Below are 19,310 nucleotides of genomic sequence, written 5' to 3' on the forward strand. Positions count from 1 at the left end.
GTGAAACTGATCCACAGCTGATTTAATACTAGTCACACAGTTCAGTTTGACTGATCGTCCACTGTCTTCACATCCAGCTTCACCTTCGGCTGTGATTATAATTCACAAAAGTAGCACAAAATAATCGTTCTGTCATCATTTACTCGCCCTCTATGGCTGTGTTTCTTCTGTGGAAAGATATTTGAAGGACATTCAGTTGTTTTGTCATAATCCAGGTCATGTGGTCCAGTGTTGTTTTGGACACCATTGACTCACTGCATGGACAAGAGCGTTTGTGTTCCACAGAAGAAAGAAAGAACGATTTATTTGTGGGTGAACGATCCCTGCTAGTTTTGATGACCTGAAGAAATATGTAGAAATAGTAGCGAGTTCTCAACAAAGTACTTACTCGAGATTAAACCGTCTGAGGAACCTGGCCATCTGCCGTCATCGATCGGTCTCGGGCGAGGAATTGTTTGATTGTTAATAGATAATCTCTAACACACACTGAACTTTGTCTCTGCAAACAGTCCGAACACAACACACAACATAAGATCTCGCTCTGCAGTCCGGCGGTGAGTATAAATGCTGTTTTCCCTGTGTATTTATAGTTAACATGTTCAGATGTTAGGGTTTTGCCAGCATGTTTAGCTAGTACTAATATCCCAGTTGGTCTTCTTGTGTCTGCATTGATTATTAAATAATAATCCATTGTTTTTATTTTATTTGTATATTTCTTCAGGTCAAGGGATTTGTGTCAAACACGTTTCTAAAATGGAGTTAAAAGTGCTGTTTTCCCTGTGTATTTATAGTTAACATGTTCAGATGTTAGGGTTTTGCCAGCATGTTTGGCGCTTTTAGTACTTCCGTTAGTACAGAATAGTTTCGCAAACAGAATACACTGCAAAAAATGCTTTTCTTACTTAGTATTTTTGTTTTGTTTTCAGTCCAAATATCTAAAAAATCTTACATTAAGAAGCATTTACTAGACAAGCAAAAGTTTTTGTCTTTTTTTGTGGGGGGAGTTTTTGCTTCAAATAAGCAGAATAATCTGCCAATGGGATAAACAAAATAATCTTAATTCAAACAGAAAACAACATTATTTAGCTTATCCCATTGGCAGATTATTCTGCTTATTTGAAGCAAAAACTCCCTTAATTTTGAGTTATTTTCCCCCAAAACAAGACAAAAACTTTTGCTTGTCTAGTAAATGCTTCTTAATGTAAGATTTTTTTGATATTTGGACTGAAAACAAGACAAAAATACTAAGTAAGAAAAGCATTTTTTGCAATGTATATATAAATATATAGTGGGTTATATTGTTGTAAACATGCATAGCTTGTACTAATATCCCAGTTGGTCTTCTTGTGTCTGCATTGATTATTAAATCTCAATATAGTCAGCTGTTTTTATTTTATTTCTTCAGGTCCAAGGCCTTTTTGTCAAACACGTTTCTAAAATGGAGTTAAAAGTGCTGTTCACCCTCGTTTATTCTTCTGGCTTTCTGTGCATTCTCAAAAGTCAAGAGCCCAAAACTCCTGACGTCTCTGATCTGGCCTTCAAAAATATCGACTTCGCAATGAACCTCTATCGCAAGATATCAAGTTATCATGACAAAAACGTCTTCTTCTCACCGCTGAGTGTTTCCACGTCCTTTGCCACGCTTTTACTGGCTGCCAAGGGCTCGACCCGCAGTCAGATCATGAAGGGGCTGAATCTGGACTCTCTGGATGGACATGGAGACGCTCTGCTCGTCCCAAGGCTCTTCGAGCAGCTGCAGAAGAACATCTCGCAGGACAGGAAACTGCGGATGGAGCAGGGCACGGCGCTCTTCGTAGACGAACGCTTTCAAGTCGAAAAACTCTTCAGCGATCAGATCAAGACGTTCTTTGGCGCTGATGTGAACAATGTGGATTTCAGCAAGGCCGAGCAAAGCAAGAGCATCGTCAATGAGTATGTGAGCAGGAAGACCGGCAATAAAGTCAATGAAATGGTGCAGAGTATCGAGCCATTGACCAAGATGATGCTCCTCAACACCATTTTCTATCAGGGTGAGTTTCTCTGCACACGCACGGCAAAAAAACTATTATTTCTCATTATTTTTGTCTGGTTTTCCAGTACAAATATCTAAACATTCGTAAATCAAGATAGCAAAATTACAAAATATAAAGTGTTGTTTTCTGAAAATGTTTTTTTCTTAAAACGAGAACAAATACACAGGTGCTGGTCATATAATTAGAATATCATCAAAAAGTTGATTTATTTCACTAATTCCATTCAAAAAGTGAAACTTGTCTATTATATTCATTCATTACACACAGACTGATATATTTCAAATGTTTATTTCTTTTAATTTTGATGATTATAACTGACAACTAAGGAAAATCCCAAATTCAGCATCTTTGAAAATTTGAATATTTCTTAAGACCAATACAAAGAAAGGATTTTTAGAAATCTTGGCCAGCTGAAGAGTATGAGCATGTCCAGCACTCAATGCTCAGCTGGGGCTCCTTTTGCTTGAAACTTTCGGTGGAGCTCAAGCAGCGTGAATTGTGTGTCTCTCCTCCCTTCCTCCAGACTCTGAGACCCTGATTTACAAAGGAAATGCAAAATTTACTTTCATCAGAGAACATAACTCTGGCCACTCAGCAGCTCCAGTCCTGTCTGTCTTTAGCCCAGGCGAGACGCTTCTGACGCTGTCTGTTGGTCAAGAGTGCGACAGCTGAAACCCATGTCTTGCATACGTCTGTGTGTAGTGGTTCTTGAAGCACTGACTCCAGCTCCAGTCCACTCTTTGTGAATCTCCCCCACATTTTTGAATGGGTTTTGTTTCTCAATCCTCTCCAGGGTGCGGTTATCCCTATTGCTTATACACTTTTTTCTAGCACATATTTTCCTTCCCTTCGCCTCTCTATTAATGTGCTTGGACACAGAGCTCTGTGCCTCTTTTGCAATGACCTTTTGTGTCTTGCTCTCCTTGTGCAAGGGGTCAAAGGTCGTCTTTTGGTCTTCCCCATGATTGTGTCGCCTACAGAACTAGACTGAGACCATTTAACCCTCTGGTGCTCTTGGTTTAGGGGTTGCATTGGTCGTCTTCCCAGTCATAAGTGACCGGACACTCCTCCACCTCCGTAAAACCAATGCAATTTATTTTTCTTCAATAATATTTTTTCTTTTCAATTTTGTATTTTGAGATGATTTGATGGTATTTTTTAATATTTATGCAATAATTATGGTCTATTTTTGCCATTGAAAATTAAACAAATTTTTTTTTTAATTTTTTTTATTATTATTGCAGGTTAAAATAGAGACTAGGCCTTCGAAATAAATTTTGTGTAAATAAAAACTGCTGTGCGCTTTTTTTCAGCATCGTGGCTGATTTGTAGATTGTACACGCAAATATTCACTGAATTTTTGTGTTTTTGCAGATTTCCCATTCATTTCCTATGGTCGGTCATTTATGACTGAAGACAATGAACGCTACTTTTTTTTTACGACCAATTAGCATGCTCGAATCATGACCCCAATTTTTTTGTGTGTTTACAGTCCTAATGCTAGAAAAGTCATCAAGTTTCATATCATTCCGATGAAGCTGTGATTTTTAACATTTCAAAACAGAAAATGTTCCGGTCAGAAATGACCGAAGAGCACCAGAGGGTTAAAGGCCTTTGCAGGTGTTGTGAGTTCATCAGCTGATTAGAGTGTCTTCAATATTCAACCTTTTCACAATATTCTAATTTTCTGAGATACTGAATTTGGGATTTTCCTTAGTTGTCAGTTATAATCATCAAAATTAAAAGAAATAAACATTTGAAATATATCAGTCTGTGTGTAATGTATGAATATAATATACAAGTTTCACTTTTTGAACGGAATTAGTGAAATAAATCAACTTTTTGATGATATTCTAATTATATGACCAGCACCTGTACAGCCTAGAAATCGGCAGCAGATGTGATTTGCAGTCAGGGTCGTCTAGCAACTCTCGTTGGCTTGCAAGCTTGAAAAATCAAACTCTGATCAGGCCAATCACATCGTGTATAGAGTCGGTGGGCGGGCTTAACATAATGACGGCAGAGTTGCGGCTCGTAAATAAAGAAGCTGGCGAACAGCGGCCTTTCCAATCAGCTTTGACTGTGACTCTGGAAGACTTGAGTTCAGCTTTTCTTTGAGAAAAGAACAAAGAGCGGCACTGAAGTCATTCTTAAGAAAGCAAGATGTGTTCTGAGGTTTGTGTGTTTGCTCTGACTTCGTCACCTTCTGCTCTGGTTGGTTGTAGCGCTATCCTATTGCGTGCAGAGGGATTCTGAAAGACAACGGTTTATCCCGCCCCTCGGATTGAGCCCTGCCAATGGTGAGTTCCCAGACCCAACATCTTGATGTGGCTCCAGCTTATCAGGCTAGAACAAATACACTATATCCCCAAAAGTGTTGTGCCGCCTGTCTTCACACACACACGAGCTTTAATGCCATCCCATTCTTCATCTGTAGGGTTTAATATGGAGTCAGCCCACCCTTTGCAGCTCTAGCAGCTCCAGCTCTTCTTTCCTCCAGGTTTAGGAGTGTGTTTATGGGGATTCTTCATTTGTGATGTTGGACGAGAAGGCCTGGCTCTCAGTCTCCGCTCTAATTCATCTCAAAGCTGTTCTTTCGGGTTGAGGTCAGGACTCCAGTTCCTCCAGCAAACTCCTCATCCATGTCTTTATGGAGCGACGCTTTGTGCACTGGAGCATGCTGGGACAGGAAGGGGCCGTCCCCAAACTGCGGGAGCAAAAAGTTGGGAGCATGAAATTGTCCAAAATGTCTTGGTGAAGCATTAAGAGTTCCTTTACCTGGAACAAAGGGGTGCACCTCAATGAAGAATTATCGCTATCTATATAAGTAACAAAAATTCTTTCCACATGTTCCCTTTCTAACTAAATTTTAATGTTTGATTGTAATCATAATGCAAAACCTGATACTTGTCTAACAACAAATATCTAAACCTTGACTAAAAGTATTTTAGTTCTTAATTCTTCTAGAAGCGCATTTGTGAGGTCAGGCACTGATGTTGGAGTCCTTTTGTTTGTCTGTATTGTTATTGCAACATTTATTGGCAAAACAAAAATTCAAACCCCCATTTGCAGCCCACTTTGGCAGGAAGTGGCTCAGTAAAAATCACCACAGCATCACCGATAGGTGCATCCAACAGCCACACGTTATCTGAATAATGCATGTCTGTCAGTGAGACGAGGGCTCATGCTACATCCAATATCTTGAGCAGGTGCCCTGAGCTCCAGATCCGTGGCCTAGCACAGTAATGTGGCAGCCCAATGGCAGAAACCACAGGTCTATTCTATAGGGCTGTAATCAACCAAAGAAAATCTTGGTCGACTGAAGTCCTGAAATTTTCGACTAAAAATCGACTAAAATGACGTTAGGAAAAAAAACCTTAAATGAATAAGCTGCACACTGTGCGCAGTACTTGGTGGCCTTGTTGTCTGCCTAAATTAATTATAAATAAACATAAAAAACTAGTAGGCTATTTGCAGTATATTAAATAGTTTTTGAGCTGATTATTTTGCACTGAAATGAGTCTGACACACGAGTCTGTCGGCTCTGACAGCGCTGCATCAAGTGCACCTGCGCAATATCATAGACTATGACTTCCGAAAATATAGTGCTATTGTCAACTAGATATCACCACAAGAACTTTTGAGGAATATGCAACATAATTTAGACAATTGTTTTTGTCATATGTATTATAATAACTGACAGACACTAATTTCAGCCGCTCTGTGCAGCTCGAACATATAGGAGCTCAGCTTCGCGGCTGAGACACGAATAGACTATTAACTTAAAGCTTTTACTCTTAAACACAAAAGGCACGTCCACTTTAATAAAAAAGGAATATTTATTAAACAAGCCAGATCAAGAGCAGAAAAAACGATCTCACAATTAAATAAATAATATACAAGAAAACTAGCCTTCTTCAATCTGTCTCTCTTCTCCAGTTGGTTGGGCTAATCCAAAAGAAGTGTAAACAATGGGGGTGTTCTGAAGACAGACTGTTACCTGTGAAACAGCTGCTCTGAAAACACCCCCATTAGCAATTAGTGCTTTCACCTGATGAAATGAACGCGGCGCGGCAAAACTGATGAAATAAACGCAGCAAAACTAATGAAATGAACTTGGCTCGACAAAACTGATTTAATGAACGCGGCAAAACTGATGAAATAAACGCAGCAAAACTAATGAAATGAACTTGGCTCGACAAAACTGATTTAATGAACGCGGCAAAACTGATGAAATAAACGCAGCAAAACTAATGAAATGAACGTGGCTCGACAAAACTGATTAAATGAACGCGGCAAAACTGACAGTACAGATCCACTTAGCGCGGTGTTGTGACACTTCCCCTAATGTGTGTTGATGGGCGTTCTTCAAGTTTACCGCTATGGGTGTGCGTTTGAGCCAGCGGGAATGAAAAACAAAGGACCCGCGAGAGACTTCTCTGCGCCAGTTGGTTGGGCTAATCCAAAAGAAGTGGAAACAATGGGGGTGTTCTGAAGGCAGACTGTTACCTGTGAAACAGCTGCTCTGAAAACACCCCCATTAGCAATTAGTGCTTTCCACCTGATGAAATGAACGCGGCGTGGCAAAACTGATTAAATGAACGCAGCAAAACTAATTAAATGAACGCGGCAAAAAATCGACCAATCAGAATTTTGGTCGAGCCAGAACATATCGACTAATAATCGACTGGGAGATTACAGCCCTACTATTCTATTCTTCACCGGCTGCTCAGACAGAGACCAGTCGAGCCTCTTTCATAAACACGCGTTTATTATCAACCCTCTACGCATACCTTAGCAATAGAATCGCCTTTGGTTTGTTAAGTCGCCAGACTGATATACTTTATTTTATTTATATATATATATATATATATAATATATATAAATATATCTTTGTAAAATGGCACAGCTTTTTAAATATCTGAATGTACACGCTTAACATTAGACTGTTATGATATTGTGATAATCAAGCACTATATAATGATAGAACTTTAGTAATTAGAACTAAAACTGTTGGAAAGCATGTATTAATGCATATTTGTCATTTAACTGAACTTTGGACTGGTGGTGGTGCTTAAGATATTGTTGGAGTTTCTGTAAAAAAATAGATAATAGTAATTATATTATATTATTAAAAGATAATAATAATGCTACTAATTCTACTACTAATAACAATATAGAACGCACTAAGGGTTGATGAGCTGCTGGGTTCATGAATATTAATCACGTTGACAGCATTCGCCCAAACTGATTTGCTGAAATCAAAACAGGGACTGGAAAAGATGAGCGCCAGCCAATGAGAATGCCGTTTGCACATTAGTTCCGCCCACTACCAGAAAAAAACCCAGCATATCTTCTGCTTGCTGTTAAAAGCTGAATAATTCCAAATGAACTTCGTTATTTTGCCAGGAAAATACAACAAAGAATATTGTTAACATGTAGCGCGTCAATTTTGCGTGGCATGTAAGACTCTCGCGCTCTCTCTCTCTTTCTCGCGCGCATGTGTGTGTGAGAAATGCGCTCAGCAAAGCGACGGAGTTCTTCACACTAGAGTTTACGGTACGTCAGATGAGCTGATTTGAAATCGTATAGATCGCTTGACAAGAGCGAAACTCTCAAGCGCTCATTCAGAGTGTTCAGCGAGTAAAAATATATTTATGTTAAACTTATTCTTAGCATCACACACACACTGGCGAGTAAATTCTGAGAATGTATTAGCCAATGGCTAATGATAGATATTATGTAATATCTGTAATATCTTGCGCGCATTGTAGAGGGTTGATTATGCACAGGACAGTCAGATGACCGATGGACCGTTTCAGTGCGGGAGATTGTCCTGTTTTGTTGTTGCCGCTGTTGCCAACACATTTTCAGGGGAAGTTGCTAAAGGCAGATCGAGTTGTTGCTAAAAGTTGCTAAATGACGTTGTGACGTCATTGTGCTATGATGTCATTACGTAATCGCAAGGCAAAACTACGCCATTATGTAACACGTAGATATTATTTGAAATGCTAATTTAGATTTGTTTGTAAAATAAATTAAAGCAATGTGTTAGTTAATATGTACGGATCGAGCCCCACACATGACGTGCAAGAAAAAAATAAAGCAAATTGTGCACAAAATTTACAAATTTGTTCCCTCGATTTATAAATCGTGTGCACGATTACCCTACTAGTTTTTTTTCCTGCATGTCATATGCAGGGCTCCGTAAATATGTTACCTAAATGATCTTCCGTTTTTTACAGCGATTTCCACATTTCCACAGCACTCTTAAGGAATTATGAATGAACCGCTTGGCCTATTGAGCTAGCTTGTACGTGTGTTGTTGGTTAGAGTCACTTTCCAGAAGTTGCTAAAATTTGCCAAATAAATAAAAAAAATTGCTAAATTTGTTGCTAGGTGCTTTTAGAAAAAAAAGTTGCTAAAGTAGTCTGAAAAGTTGCTAAATCTAGCAACAAAATTGCTAAGTTGGCAATACTGGTTGTTGCCGGTATGTCAGAGCAAGAGCTCTTCAAGCTCCGCCCTCTTCTTGAAAGCTCATTTGCATTTAAAGGGACACAATCACAAAAACAGCATGTTTTTGCTAACCCCCTAAAAGTGGCAATTTTAACATGCTATAACAAATGATCTTCACATACTTATTTTACATTGTTTAGATATCTGTTCTGGAAAACAAGAAAAAATATACTCTGAGGAAGGAAATAATTTCTTGCATTTGCTATATCATCTAAAACTCTGTTTTCCAGGTGAGTGGGATCATCCGTTCGACCCCAACAGCACGGAAATGGGTCGCTTTTATGTCGACAAGTACAACATTGTCCAAGTGCCCATGATGTTTAGGGAGGATAAGTTCTCCACAGCTGAAGACCGTGATCTCCGCGCTCGAGTGCTGCGTCTGCCGTACCGCGGTGGAGCCGCGATGCTCATCGTCCTGCCCGACGCCGCCGCAGATTACACCGTCATCGATGACGAGATCAGCGCTGAGCGATTCTTCAGCTGGATCAAAAACATGAAACCAACGTGAGCGGCAGAAAACCCTGAAAAACACAAACAAATCATTACAGTGAATGAAACACTCTTTCTTTATCCTCTGTTTTTTTGGACAGCGTAGAAAAAGCGAATGAGTTGGTAGAGCGGGGAATTGTAGTTAGTTTTACCTCTTTCTTTGCCTGCCAAAAGAGTAACACTTTCAAACATACCTCCTTTTGTGAGTGATGAGATCTTAACTCAAGCATTGTCTCGCTATGGTAAGCTAGTGTCTCCAATTAAAAAGATACCGATCAGTAGTGATTCACCGTTATTGAAACATATAGTTTCTTTCAGGCGTTTTGTTTACATGGTCAATCCAGATGACGCGGATCTGGATCTATCATTAAATTTTCGTATTGAGGACTTTAGTTATACCATTTTTGTCACTACTGGAAGTGTTTCGGATGTGGAAAAATGGGACATTTAATCCGAAATTGTCCGAATAAAAATAATGAAGGGGAGAAAGAAAATGAGAATAGAATGGTTCAGCAAGGTGAGGAAAGTAACGGTGAAATGGAGACAGCTGTGCCGAGTGGAGGCTCGGTTGTGACAGAAACTGTAGAAAATCCTCCGGGGGAGTCTGAGGCTGGGTTAGCCACAGCTCCGAATGAGCAAACTGAGTCGTGTCCCAATAGTGCAGTTACGGTTTCTAGTGAGTCATCGGTTTCTCTGTCTGAGAGCCAAAAAGACAGCAGAAATGACGAACAGAATCAAACGGCTATAAGTGAAACTAGTGAAGCAAAGTTGACGGAGCAAGAGAACCTTTTTAAGATGCCTAAAAAAAGAAGATTAAAAAACAACTTTTTAGAGGCAAAAGTTAGCAAAATTGATGACGCAAACGAGACACAAGACACCGAGAGTGACAGTGATTCCTCAGAATGTAGCGTGAGTTTTTCTCAAAGTGAAGTTGTAGATCGTAGCTACGAACTTGAGGATATAAAATTGTTCTTAAGATCGACGAAAAACAAGAGAGGGTAAAAGATTATTTCCCTGACCTAAAGCAGTTTGCTGATAAAGCAAAGAGTTTTATGGACGGAGATTGCTTTACCAACAAGGAAGTTTATAGACTTAAAAAAATTGTGAGGAACACTAACAATGCCCTAAATAAAGATGGCAAGTGAAATAAAGAATAGAGATAGCTCCTTTTTTTGGCATCATGGAGTGTATCTTTTCTTTCTTACTTTTCTTTTGATGAGTGAAATACATCTCGCTTCTTTAAATGTAAATAGTGCAAGGAATTTTAAGAAAAGAGCAAATATTTTTGATGAAATTCAACAGAAAAATATAGATATAGCATTCTTACAAGAGACACATAGTAGCTCAGATAATGTTATTGATTGGATGAAAGAGTTCAATGGAACACCTGTTTTAAGCCACAACTCTACTTTAAGTGGCGGAGTTGCTATTTTATTTAATAAGAACTTTAAACCAATTTCTTATGATGTTGATGAAATTATAAAAGGTCGATTGTTAAAAGTTCGAGCCACTTTTCAAAGTTTTGTTCTTGTTTTGATTTGCATCTATGTTCCAATTGCACCTGTGGAAAGACTTTTATTTTTAGACACCCTTTGCTCAACCTTACAAAATTGTTGTACAGAAGACTTACTATTTGTAGGTGGTGATTTTAATTGTACTGAATGTGATCGAGACAGAAATCATGTTGAACCCCACATGGCCTCACGTAAACGTCTTGTTCATTTAATTGAAAAATATGATTTGTGTGATGTTTGGAGAGCTCTGAATGGAAATGAAAGACAGTATACATGGGCTCATACACATGATAATCATTTATCTTTAGCTAGATTAGACAGACTGTATGGTTTTAAGCATCAATTGAACATGTTTAATAAGTGCTATATCACGCCAGTATCTTTTTCTGATCATCATTTAGTGAGTTGTAAATTCTTTTTGAATACATTTAGATTTAAAAGCGCATACTGGCATTTTAATACAAGTCTTCTAAATGATAAGTTTTTTATAGAATCTTTTGAGTTTTTTTGGAAAGAGTTTAAAAAAACAAAGTCATCTTTTAATTCCCTACAACAATGGTGGGATTATGGCAAAGTACAAATAAAACAGTTTACACAGCAATACACTAAAAATGTCACAAAGGATTTAACTTGTTCATTGGAGTCGCTAAAAAAACAAATAATGGATTTACAGGAATTGACTCAAACCTCAAGTGATAGTATTTATTTAGAAACCTTTTTAAAGAAAAAAGTTGAGCTCAAAGAATTAATAGACTATAAAGCGCAAGGGGCTTTAGTCCGTGCACATTTTTTTAATGTTGATCAGATGGATGCACCTTCCAAATATTTTTTTGGCCATGAAAGAAAAAATGGGCAAAAGCGTATAATTCATGCCTTACGTTCCGAGGATGGTAATTTATTATCAAATCCTAGAGAGGTTCGTGAGAAGGCAGTGAGTTTTTATCAGTCCCTGTATAGGAGTGAGGGTAGGCTAGAAAGTGGAAAACGGTTTTTGGGTGAAAGCTTACCCAAGATCTCAGAAGAATCTAAAAATGACCTGGAGAGTTCCCTAACTTTAGGAGAACTCCATGAAGCACTCCAGAGTATGGAGTCCGGAAAAACTCCTGGAATAGATGGGATACCGGTCGATTTTCTGAAAACGTTTTGGTCACAGATTGGAGCTGATCTGCTTGAGGTGCTCAACGAAGGTTTGCTGGAGGGCGGGTTGCCGTTGAGCTGCCGAAGAGCAGTGGTTACCCTTCTGCCAAAAAAGGAGATCTCACTGAGATTAAAAACTGGAGGCCAGTCTCACTCTTATGCAGTGACTATAAGTTAGTCTCAAAAACATTGGCAAATAGATTGGCCAGGGTAATGGGGCAGGTGATCCATGCTGATCAGTCTTATTGTGTGCCTACAAGGTCAATTTTTGACAATGTCTCTTTTATTAGAGATATTATACAGGCTTCTGAAATATTTAATATCAATTGCGGTTTGTTGTCCCTTGATCAAGAAAAAGCTTTTGATCGAGTTGAACACTCATATTTATGGAATACTCTAGAAGCTTTTGGTTTCAAAGAAATTTTTTTAGGAATGGTGAAAAATCTTTATTGTGACATTGAAAGTGTAACCAAAATGAATGGTGTTTTTTGTGCTCCATTCAAGGTTAATAGAGGAATCCGACAAGGATGTGCATTGTCAGGAATGCTATACTCACTTGCAATTGAACCACTACTCCAACAAATTAGGAAGAGTTTGGATGGTTTAAGAATACCAAATTGTAGTTTTAATTTTTGTTTATCAGCGTGTGCTGATGATATTATCATTTTAATTAATAGACAAAATGACATACAGGCTTTATCTAAATTATTAGAAGACTTTGAAAAATGCTCCTCAGCAAAAATAAATTGGAAAAAAAGTGAGGCCTATTTATTAGGAGCATGGAAGGAGGGGGAACCCACTCTTCCTGAAGGTTTAGTTTGGAGTAGATGTGGTATGAAATATCTTGGGGTGTTTTTGGGAGATGAAAATGTTGTGCAAAAAAATTGGGATGGAATGTTACAGAAAGTAAAAGGTCGTCTCGATAAATGGAAATGGCTTTTACCTAACATGTCTTATAGAGGTAGAACACTTATTGTCAATAATCTGGTTGCATCACTGCTTTGGCATAGACTGGCATGTATTGATCCCCCTGCAAAGTTAATGGCAGAAATTCAAGCAACCTTTGTGGACTTTTTTTGGGATAAACTTCATTGGATCCCACAGAGCATCTTGTATCTACCTAAAGAAGAGGGTGGTCAGGGATTAATTCATCTACAGAGCAGAATTGCAACTTTTCGGTTATTTTTTCTACAAAGACTTCTTGATGGGCCAGTGAATGTAAGCTGGAGGGCCATTAGCTGTGCCTTACTACGGACTGTTGGAGGTTTTGCTCTGGATAAAGCCCTTTTTTTGATGGACCCCAAAAGTATGGACCTCTCGCATCTCTCTTCTTTTTATCAGAACCTTTTTAAAGTTTGGAGTCTTTTTTACATCCAAAAGACTGAGAACTTCCATTCCATTTACTGGCTATTGAATGAACCTTTGATTTTCAAAGCTAGATTGGACAGTTCCTCTTCCACATTTCTGCAGGGTTTCAGTAAGGTGCTACAGAACTCAGGAGTGGTGGTGTTGAGCCATTTAGTGTCCTTAACTGGGCCTCATTTTAAGGACATAGAGGCTGTTACAAAAAAACTTGGACTAAGATCTATGCGCTTGATGACACGTTTCGTAAACAAGTTAAAAGAAACCTTTACAAGTGAAGAAAATTTGTTATTGGAAGATTTTTTTTCAGGGGCTAGTATCCCTGATAGTGATGACCTGTTTCCATGTGTGTTAATCCAGCCGAATTTCGAAGAGTGTTCAGGGTTTTTTTTTAAACTAGAAGGTTTCCTTTCAGTTGATTTTTTTTCTTGTAAAGGTAAAGATCTGTATAAAATGTGTGTTCTTATTCTGAACAAAAAAATGCTTGACAAAAGAATTGATACCCCTTGGCGGTCAGTTTTTAAAGTATGCAATGATGTAAAACCTGAATGGAGAGTGCTATATAAAACACCATTACTAAAAAAGACGGGTGATTTGCAGTGGAGAATTCTGCACGGGGCTATTGCAGTCAACTCTTTTATTTCTGTTTTGGGTGCGAGTAAAAACCCGGGTTGTCCGTTTTGTCTTCAAAAGGAGACTGTTTTTCATGCTTTTGTGTACTGTTCTAGGCTTACGCCTTTATTTTTGTTGGTTCAAGAAATGTGTGATAAGTTCAATGAGATTTTTCATCCTGAAATTTTTATATTTGGTTTTAAGTATGTGCAGAAAAAACGCATAGAGTTTCAATTGTTGAATTTTAATTTTGGTCAATCCAAATTGGCGATTTATATGAGTAGAAAAAGTAAAATAGAGAAAGAGTGTAATGATGATGTGATTCTGGTTTTTAGATCTTTAGTCAAAGCAAGAATGCTGATTGATTTCAGGTTTTACAATGACATGAATGATCTTTCCACTTTTAAAATGAGATGGTGCAGTCATGATGTGTTGTGTACAGTAATTGAGGATGATTTAATCTTTTGCTTCTAAAAAAAAAAAAAAATATTGTAAGTAGCCTAATTTTTATACACACGATTGTTTGTTAAAAAGGTGATTGTAATTGTTGACTACTTGTGAATGAAAGTTTTTTCAAAATTCTAATTCTCTCTCTCTCTCTCTCTCTCTCTCTCTCTCTCTCTCTCTCTCTCTCTCTCTCTCTCTCTCTCTCTCTCTCTCTCTCTCTCTCTCTCTCTCTCTCTCTCTCTCTCTCTCAGGAGACTGGAGGTTCATCTGCCCAAGTTCAAGATGGATCAGTCTTACAACATGCATGAGATCCTACCACATCTGGGCATCGACAGCGTTTTCCTGGATTCCGCCAACCTGACGGGTTTGAGCGCAGAAGGGCATCTGAAGATCTCACAGGTACTGCAGCTCACACACACTCCATCAGCTCTGACTCCTCCTCACAGTGTGTGTGTGTGTGTGTGTGTGTGTGTGTGTGTGTGTGTGTGTGTGTGTGTGTGTGTGTGTGTGCGTGCGTGCGTGTGTGCGTGCGTGCGTGCGCGCTCCCAAACACCAGCATCCCAACGCAAGAGAACATGACAGCGTTTGAGTTCCGCCTGACGCTCTGATGGAGGCTCCAAGAGTCAAGTTTTGTTCTCTTGAACACATGGGATGGAAACTGTGCTTTTTGCAAATGTTTAAAGGATTAGTTCACTTTTAAATAAACTTTTGCTGATAATTTCCTCACCCTCATGTCATTCAAGATGTCCATGTCTTTCTTTCTGCGAAAAGAAAAGGTTTTTGGATGAAAACAGTCCAGGGTTTTTCTCCATATAATGGACTTCAATGGGACCCAAACGGGTCAAGGTCCAAATGACAGTTTCAGTGCAGCTTTAAAGTCAGACGAAAATCAGACGAGTGTGATCATCTCTGAGCTCAGACATAACTTCCGCTGAGTGAGGTCAAAATACGAGCGTGGTCATAGATATATCGATAGTAGATGCCTCATTCTACTGATCCGTACAAGCGCTAATGAGGAATCTACATATATACAGGGAGTGCAGAATTATTAGGCACGTTGATTTTCTGATCATATTTTTTTTCCAGGCACATTTGACCAATTCCAAACCACAGTAATCCTAATAACTACTATTGATTTAGTATTTAATAATGTATAAGTGATATATAATTGTTCATGAAGGCTGGAAATGAAAAACACCTTATATTCAGGTGTGCAGAATTATTAGGCATGTTTTCTTTTACAGATAAATTGAGCCAAAAAAGAGATTTAACTCAGACTGAAAAGTCAAAAAGTATTAAAGGCCCATGAGAAGGATGCAATACTAATGCAATACTAGACATTGCAGTTAAGGCGAGACCATTGGACAGTGAAATGCTCGTTGGGTCAGCAGGATCTGACAAAAACAGGTGGCGGAGAAAAGACACCTGTTAACTGCAAAAGAATGAAGAATTAAGGTGAAGAATTAAGGGTGAAACCATCAGGAACCCTTTAGTCTCCAGCGCCACCATTTTCCAGAGCTGAACCTACCTGGAGTCTCCAGAAGTGAAGGTGTCAGGATCTCAGAGACTTCAGTTAGGTAAAGAATCCTAAAAAATGACCCCCACTAGATAAGAATCATAAGCTGAAGTGTTGTAAAATACATGAAGAAGGTTTTTTTATAGGCTTTATGGACAGATAGGTTGAGAGTGACTCTTGAAGGACCAGCACCACATCCTCTAGTACCACTGTTTGAAGAATTCATCTTCCAGGATCTGGCAGTACGTTTTGGGAGTTCATTTTAGTCCATCCTGAAGTCCGTTTTGCAGAGATGGACTAAAATGAACTCCCAAAACGTACTGCCAGATTCTGGAAGATGAATTCTTCAAACAGTGGTACTAGAGGATGTGGTGCTGGTCCTTCAAGAGTCACTCTCAACCTATCTGTCCATAAAGCCTATAAAAAAACCTTCTTCATGTATTTTACAACACTTCAGCTTGTGATTCTTATCTAGTGGGGGTCATTTTTTAGGATTCTTTACCTAACTGAAGTCTCTGAGATCCTGACACCTGCACTTCTGGAGACTCCAGGTAGGTTCAGCTCTGGAAAATGGTGGCGCTGGAGACTAAAGGGTTCCTGATGGTTTCACCCTTAATTCTTCACCTTAATTCTTCATTCTTTTGCAGTTAACAGGTGTCTTTTCTTCACCACCTGTTTTTGTCAGATCCTGCTGACCCAACGAGCATTTCACTGTCCAATGGTCTCGCCTTAACTGCAATGTCTGCATTAGTATTGCATCCTTCTCATGGGCATTTAATACTTTTTGACTTTTCAGTCTGAGTTAAATCTCTTTTTTGGCTCAATTTATCTGTAAAAGAAAACATGCCTAATAATTCTGCACACCTGAATATAAGGTGATTTTCATTTCCAGCCTTCATGAACAATTATATATCACTTATACATTATTAAATACTAAATCAATAGTAGTTATTAGGATTACTGTGGTTTGGAATTGGTCAAATGTGCCTGGAAAAAAAATATGATCAGAAAATCAACGTGCCTAATAATTCTGCACTCCCTGTATATCTATGACCACGCTCGTATTTTGACCTCACTTAGCGGAAGTTATGGCGGAGCTCAGAGATGATCACGTTTGTCTGATAAGAGGTAAAATAATAGCATAAATACTGCTGGGTTTCTCTCAGAAACTGATGGTTTGTCTAGATCAGACCCTTATTCATCGTCTGGTGTCGTTTAAAGCTGCACTGAAACTGAACCGTTTGGAGCCCATTGAAGTCCATTATATGGAGAACAATCCTGGAATGTTTTCATCCAAAACCTTCATTTCTTTTCAACTGCAGAAAGAAAGACATGGACATCTTGGATGACATGGGGGTAAGGAAACTATCAGCAAAAGTTTATTTAAAAGTGAACTAATCCTTTAATGCAACATTCAAATTTCTAAGTTAAATGTGCAACTCTTGACCCTTTATTATGTGTGTGTGTGTGTGTGTGTGTGTGTGTGTGTGTGTGTGTGTGTGTGTGTGTGTGTGTGTGTGTGTGTGTGTGTGTGTGTGTGTGTGTGTGTGTGTGTGTGTGTGTGTGTGTGTGTGTGTGTGTGTGTGTGTGTGTGTGTGTGTGTGTGTGTGTGTGTGTGTGTGTTGTGCAGGTGCTGCATAAAGCCGTCATCGAGGTGGATGAGCGAGGCACGACCGCGGCTGCCGCCACATCAGTGGGAATCACGGCCTATTCTCTGCCAGCCACCTTCATCATCAACAGGCCCTTCTTCTTCTTCCTCTACCATGAAGCCACTGCTAGCCTGCTGTTCATGGGCAGAGTCATCGACCCCACAAAGAACTGAGATGATCCTTTTAAACACACAAACACACTTTCAGCAAACACAAGGGTCAAACACACACTAATGAAGGAGTAGTTCACTTCAGACTCGGCTGATATTCTCCTCACCCCATCTCATCCCAGATGTTCATGTCTTTCTTTCTTCAGTGGAAAAGGAATGAAGTTTTTTCTCATTCCAGGATTTTTCTGCTCATAATGGACTTCAATGGCCAATTGAAACTGACCAATCACAGACGAGGAATAGAGTCCAATCTAGACAAACCATCGCCACATTAACAACACACACACACATTAGGGATGATTTTGAAGTTGGAGATGGAGGGTTTTTGGTTGAGAGTGCTTGTCTTCGCACGTTCCCTTGGGGCGGCACTTCCGCCTACGTCTAGCATGACCTTTATTACGCAGAGCAGTGCAAGATGAGCGTCTGAGGTTAAAGTGTATAATTGTGTGTGTGTGTTGTAAATGTGGCGATGGTTTGTCTAGATCAGACTCTATTCCTCTATTCCGCCTCTGAAGCTCTTCCTCTGAAACTGCAGTGATTTGGACCTTCAGCCGTTGGTTCCCATTGAAGGCCATTATGAGCAGAAAAATCCTGGAGTGATCCTCAAAAAACTTCATTTCTTTTCCACTGAAGAAAGAAAGACATGAACATCTGGGATGAGATGGGGTGAGGAAATCATCAGCAAATTTTGAAGTGAACTAATGCTTTAACATACATAAACATGATCACATGTAAACCGCACAATAGTGCAGTCAGCTCTAACCGCGTGAACAGCATGAGGATGACCACTGAACATCATATTCTGACAAATAAAGTCTGTTGGAAATTGTGCAGTTTTCCCTCTCTTCTTCTTCTTCTTCTTCTTCTTCCACACCTCTACTGAAGCTCTTTAGTGTCTGAGACGTTCAGCAGTGAGAACTGAACCCTTTGACATCACAATCACATCTGCTGGCGAAACTGAGCCACATCTGTTTCATTCAGAACAAACCACAGCTGATGGTTTTCACTGAATTCAGCGAGTACATCAGGGGCGGTTCTAGACCCTTTTTAGGGTGGCTTCAGCCCTTAACTTCTGCCCCAGCCCCCCTAAAAATGTGTGATTAACCTTTAAGCATATGAAACTGGCTGGAGGCTTCAGCTTCGTCCCGTCTTTAATCAGTGTGTTCTTCAATCCGCAGCGGCGTCAGAAGCAGAGGTGTGTGTGTTCATCTGAACCTCATTGGTCTGTCATCGCTCGTCAATGTCAAAATATTCGAGAAAACCAATCAAATCAGAGTAGGCGGGCTTTATGTTCACACTGAATCTGCTGAGGCTAAACGCAAATTTTAGCAGCACGACTCGACGTCAAGTGAGAGAAAAGTAAGCTAAGACTCAGAAATGTTAAACAAAGACAAAAATATTCAGGCAAATGAATAGCCTACACTTTTGTCTAATTTCGCCAATTTGAATTGAAAATAGGCCAATGTGATTCATAATGTAATTAACAAACAAGAAATATTAACAAAACCGTTTTCTTCAGATTAGGCATAAGATTAATAATAAATGTGTACATATTGTAAATTAATATTATTCCATTTGTAGCCTTCAGTAAATAAATAAAAAATCTCAGCTATTTCAGCCTGTATTGGGCATAAGATTAGTAATGAATGTGTTTATTTTGTGAATTAATTTAATAAACTTAACTTTAATAAACAGTAAATTAACGTGTCTAAGAAAAGTATTCATAAAACATAAATATCAGTATGTTAATATGTAAACTATATTCACTTTCTTCTCTGACGAAAATGGAAAAACTATATCAGATAAAGCTCAGCGTTAGGAGGGGAAGATTCAAGAGTTTTATTATTTGTCACATACACAGTTAT

The 19,310-nt window shown here is 39.0% G+C and overlaps 1 protein-coding gene across 2 annotated transcripts; it reads left to right on the plus strand.

Moving 5' to 3' along the window:
* Window positions 1-227: 227 nt before the first annotated feature.
* serpina10b (serpin peptidase inhibitor, clade A (alpha-1 antiproteinase, antitrypsin), member 10b) lies at window positions 228-18,281 on the plus strand. 2 transcript variants are annotated; one of them, XM_079832402.1, is made up of 6 exons: window positions 488-554; window positions 1,406-2,030; window positions 8,780-9,053; window positions 14,362-14,509; window positions 17,257-17,590; window positions 18,027-18,275. In XM_079832402.1, exons 2-5 carry the CDS (start codon window positions 1,439-1,441, stop codon window positions 17,446-17,448), a joined length of 1,206 nt encoding a protein of 401 aa, XP_079688528.1. In that variant the 5' UTR covers window positions 488-554; window positions 1,406-1,438; the 3' UTR covers window positions 17,449-17,590; window positions 18,027-18,275. The 2 variants fall into 2 exon arrangements, with proteins under 2 accessions (XP_079688527.1, XP_079688528.1); XM_079832401.1 differs by having other exon boundaries at window positions 228-554; window positions 17,257-18,281.
* The last annotated feature ends 1,029 nt before the right edge of the window (window positions 18,282-19,310 follow it).

This window comes from Gobio gobio, assembly GCF_949357685.1.
Source record: "Gobio gobio genome assembly, chromosome: 13".
In the NCBI taxonomy this organism is placed as follows: Eukaryota; Metazoa; Chordata; class Actinopteri; order Cypriniformes; family Gobionidae; genus Gobio; species Gobio gobio.

Bases quoted from the DNA above. Each gene is read 5' to 3' on its own strand.
- serpina10b (XM_079832401.1), top strand. From the start codon at position 1,439: ATGGAGTTAAAAGTGCTGTTCACCCTCGTTTATTCTTCTGGCTTTCTG. The intron at 2,031-8,779 runs GTGAGTTTCTCT...TCTGTTTTCCAG, and splicing joins CAACACCATTTTCTATCAGG to GTGAGTGGGATCATCCGTTC. The intron at 14,510-17,256 runs GTACTGCAGCTC...TGTGTTGTGCAG, and splicing joins GGCATCTGAAGATCTCACAG to GTGCTGCATAAAGCCGTCAT.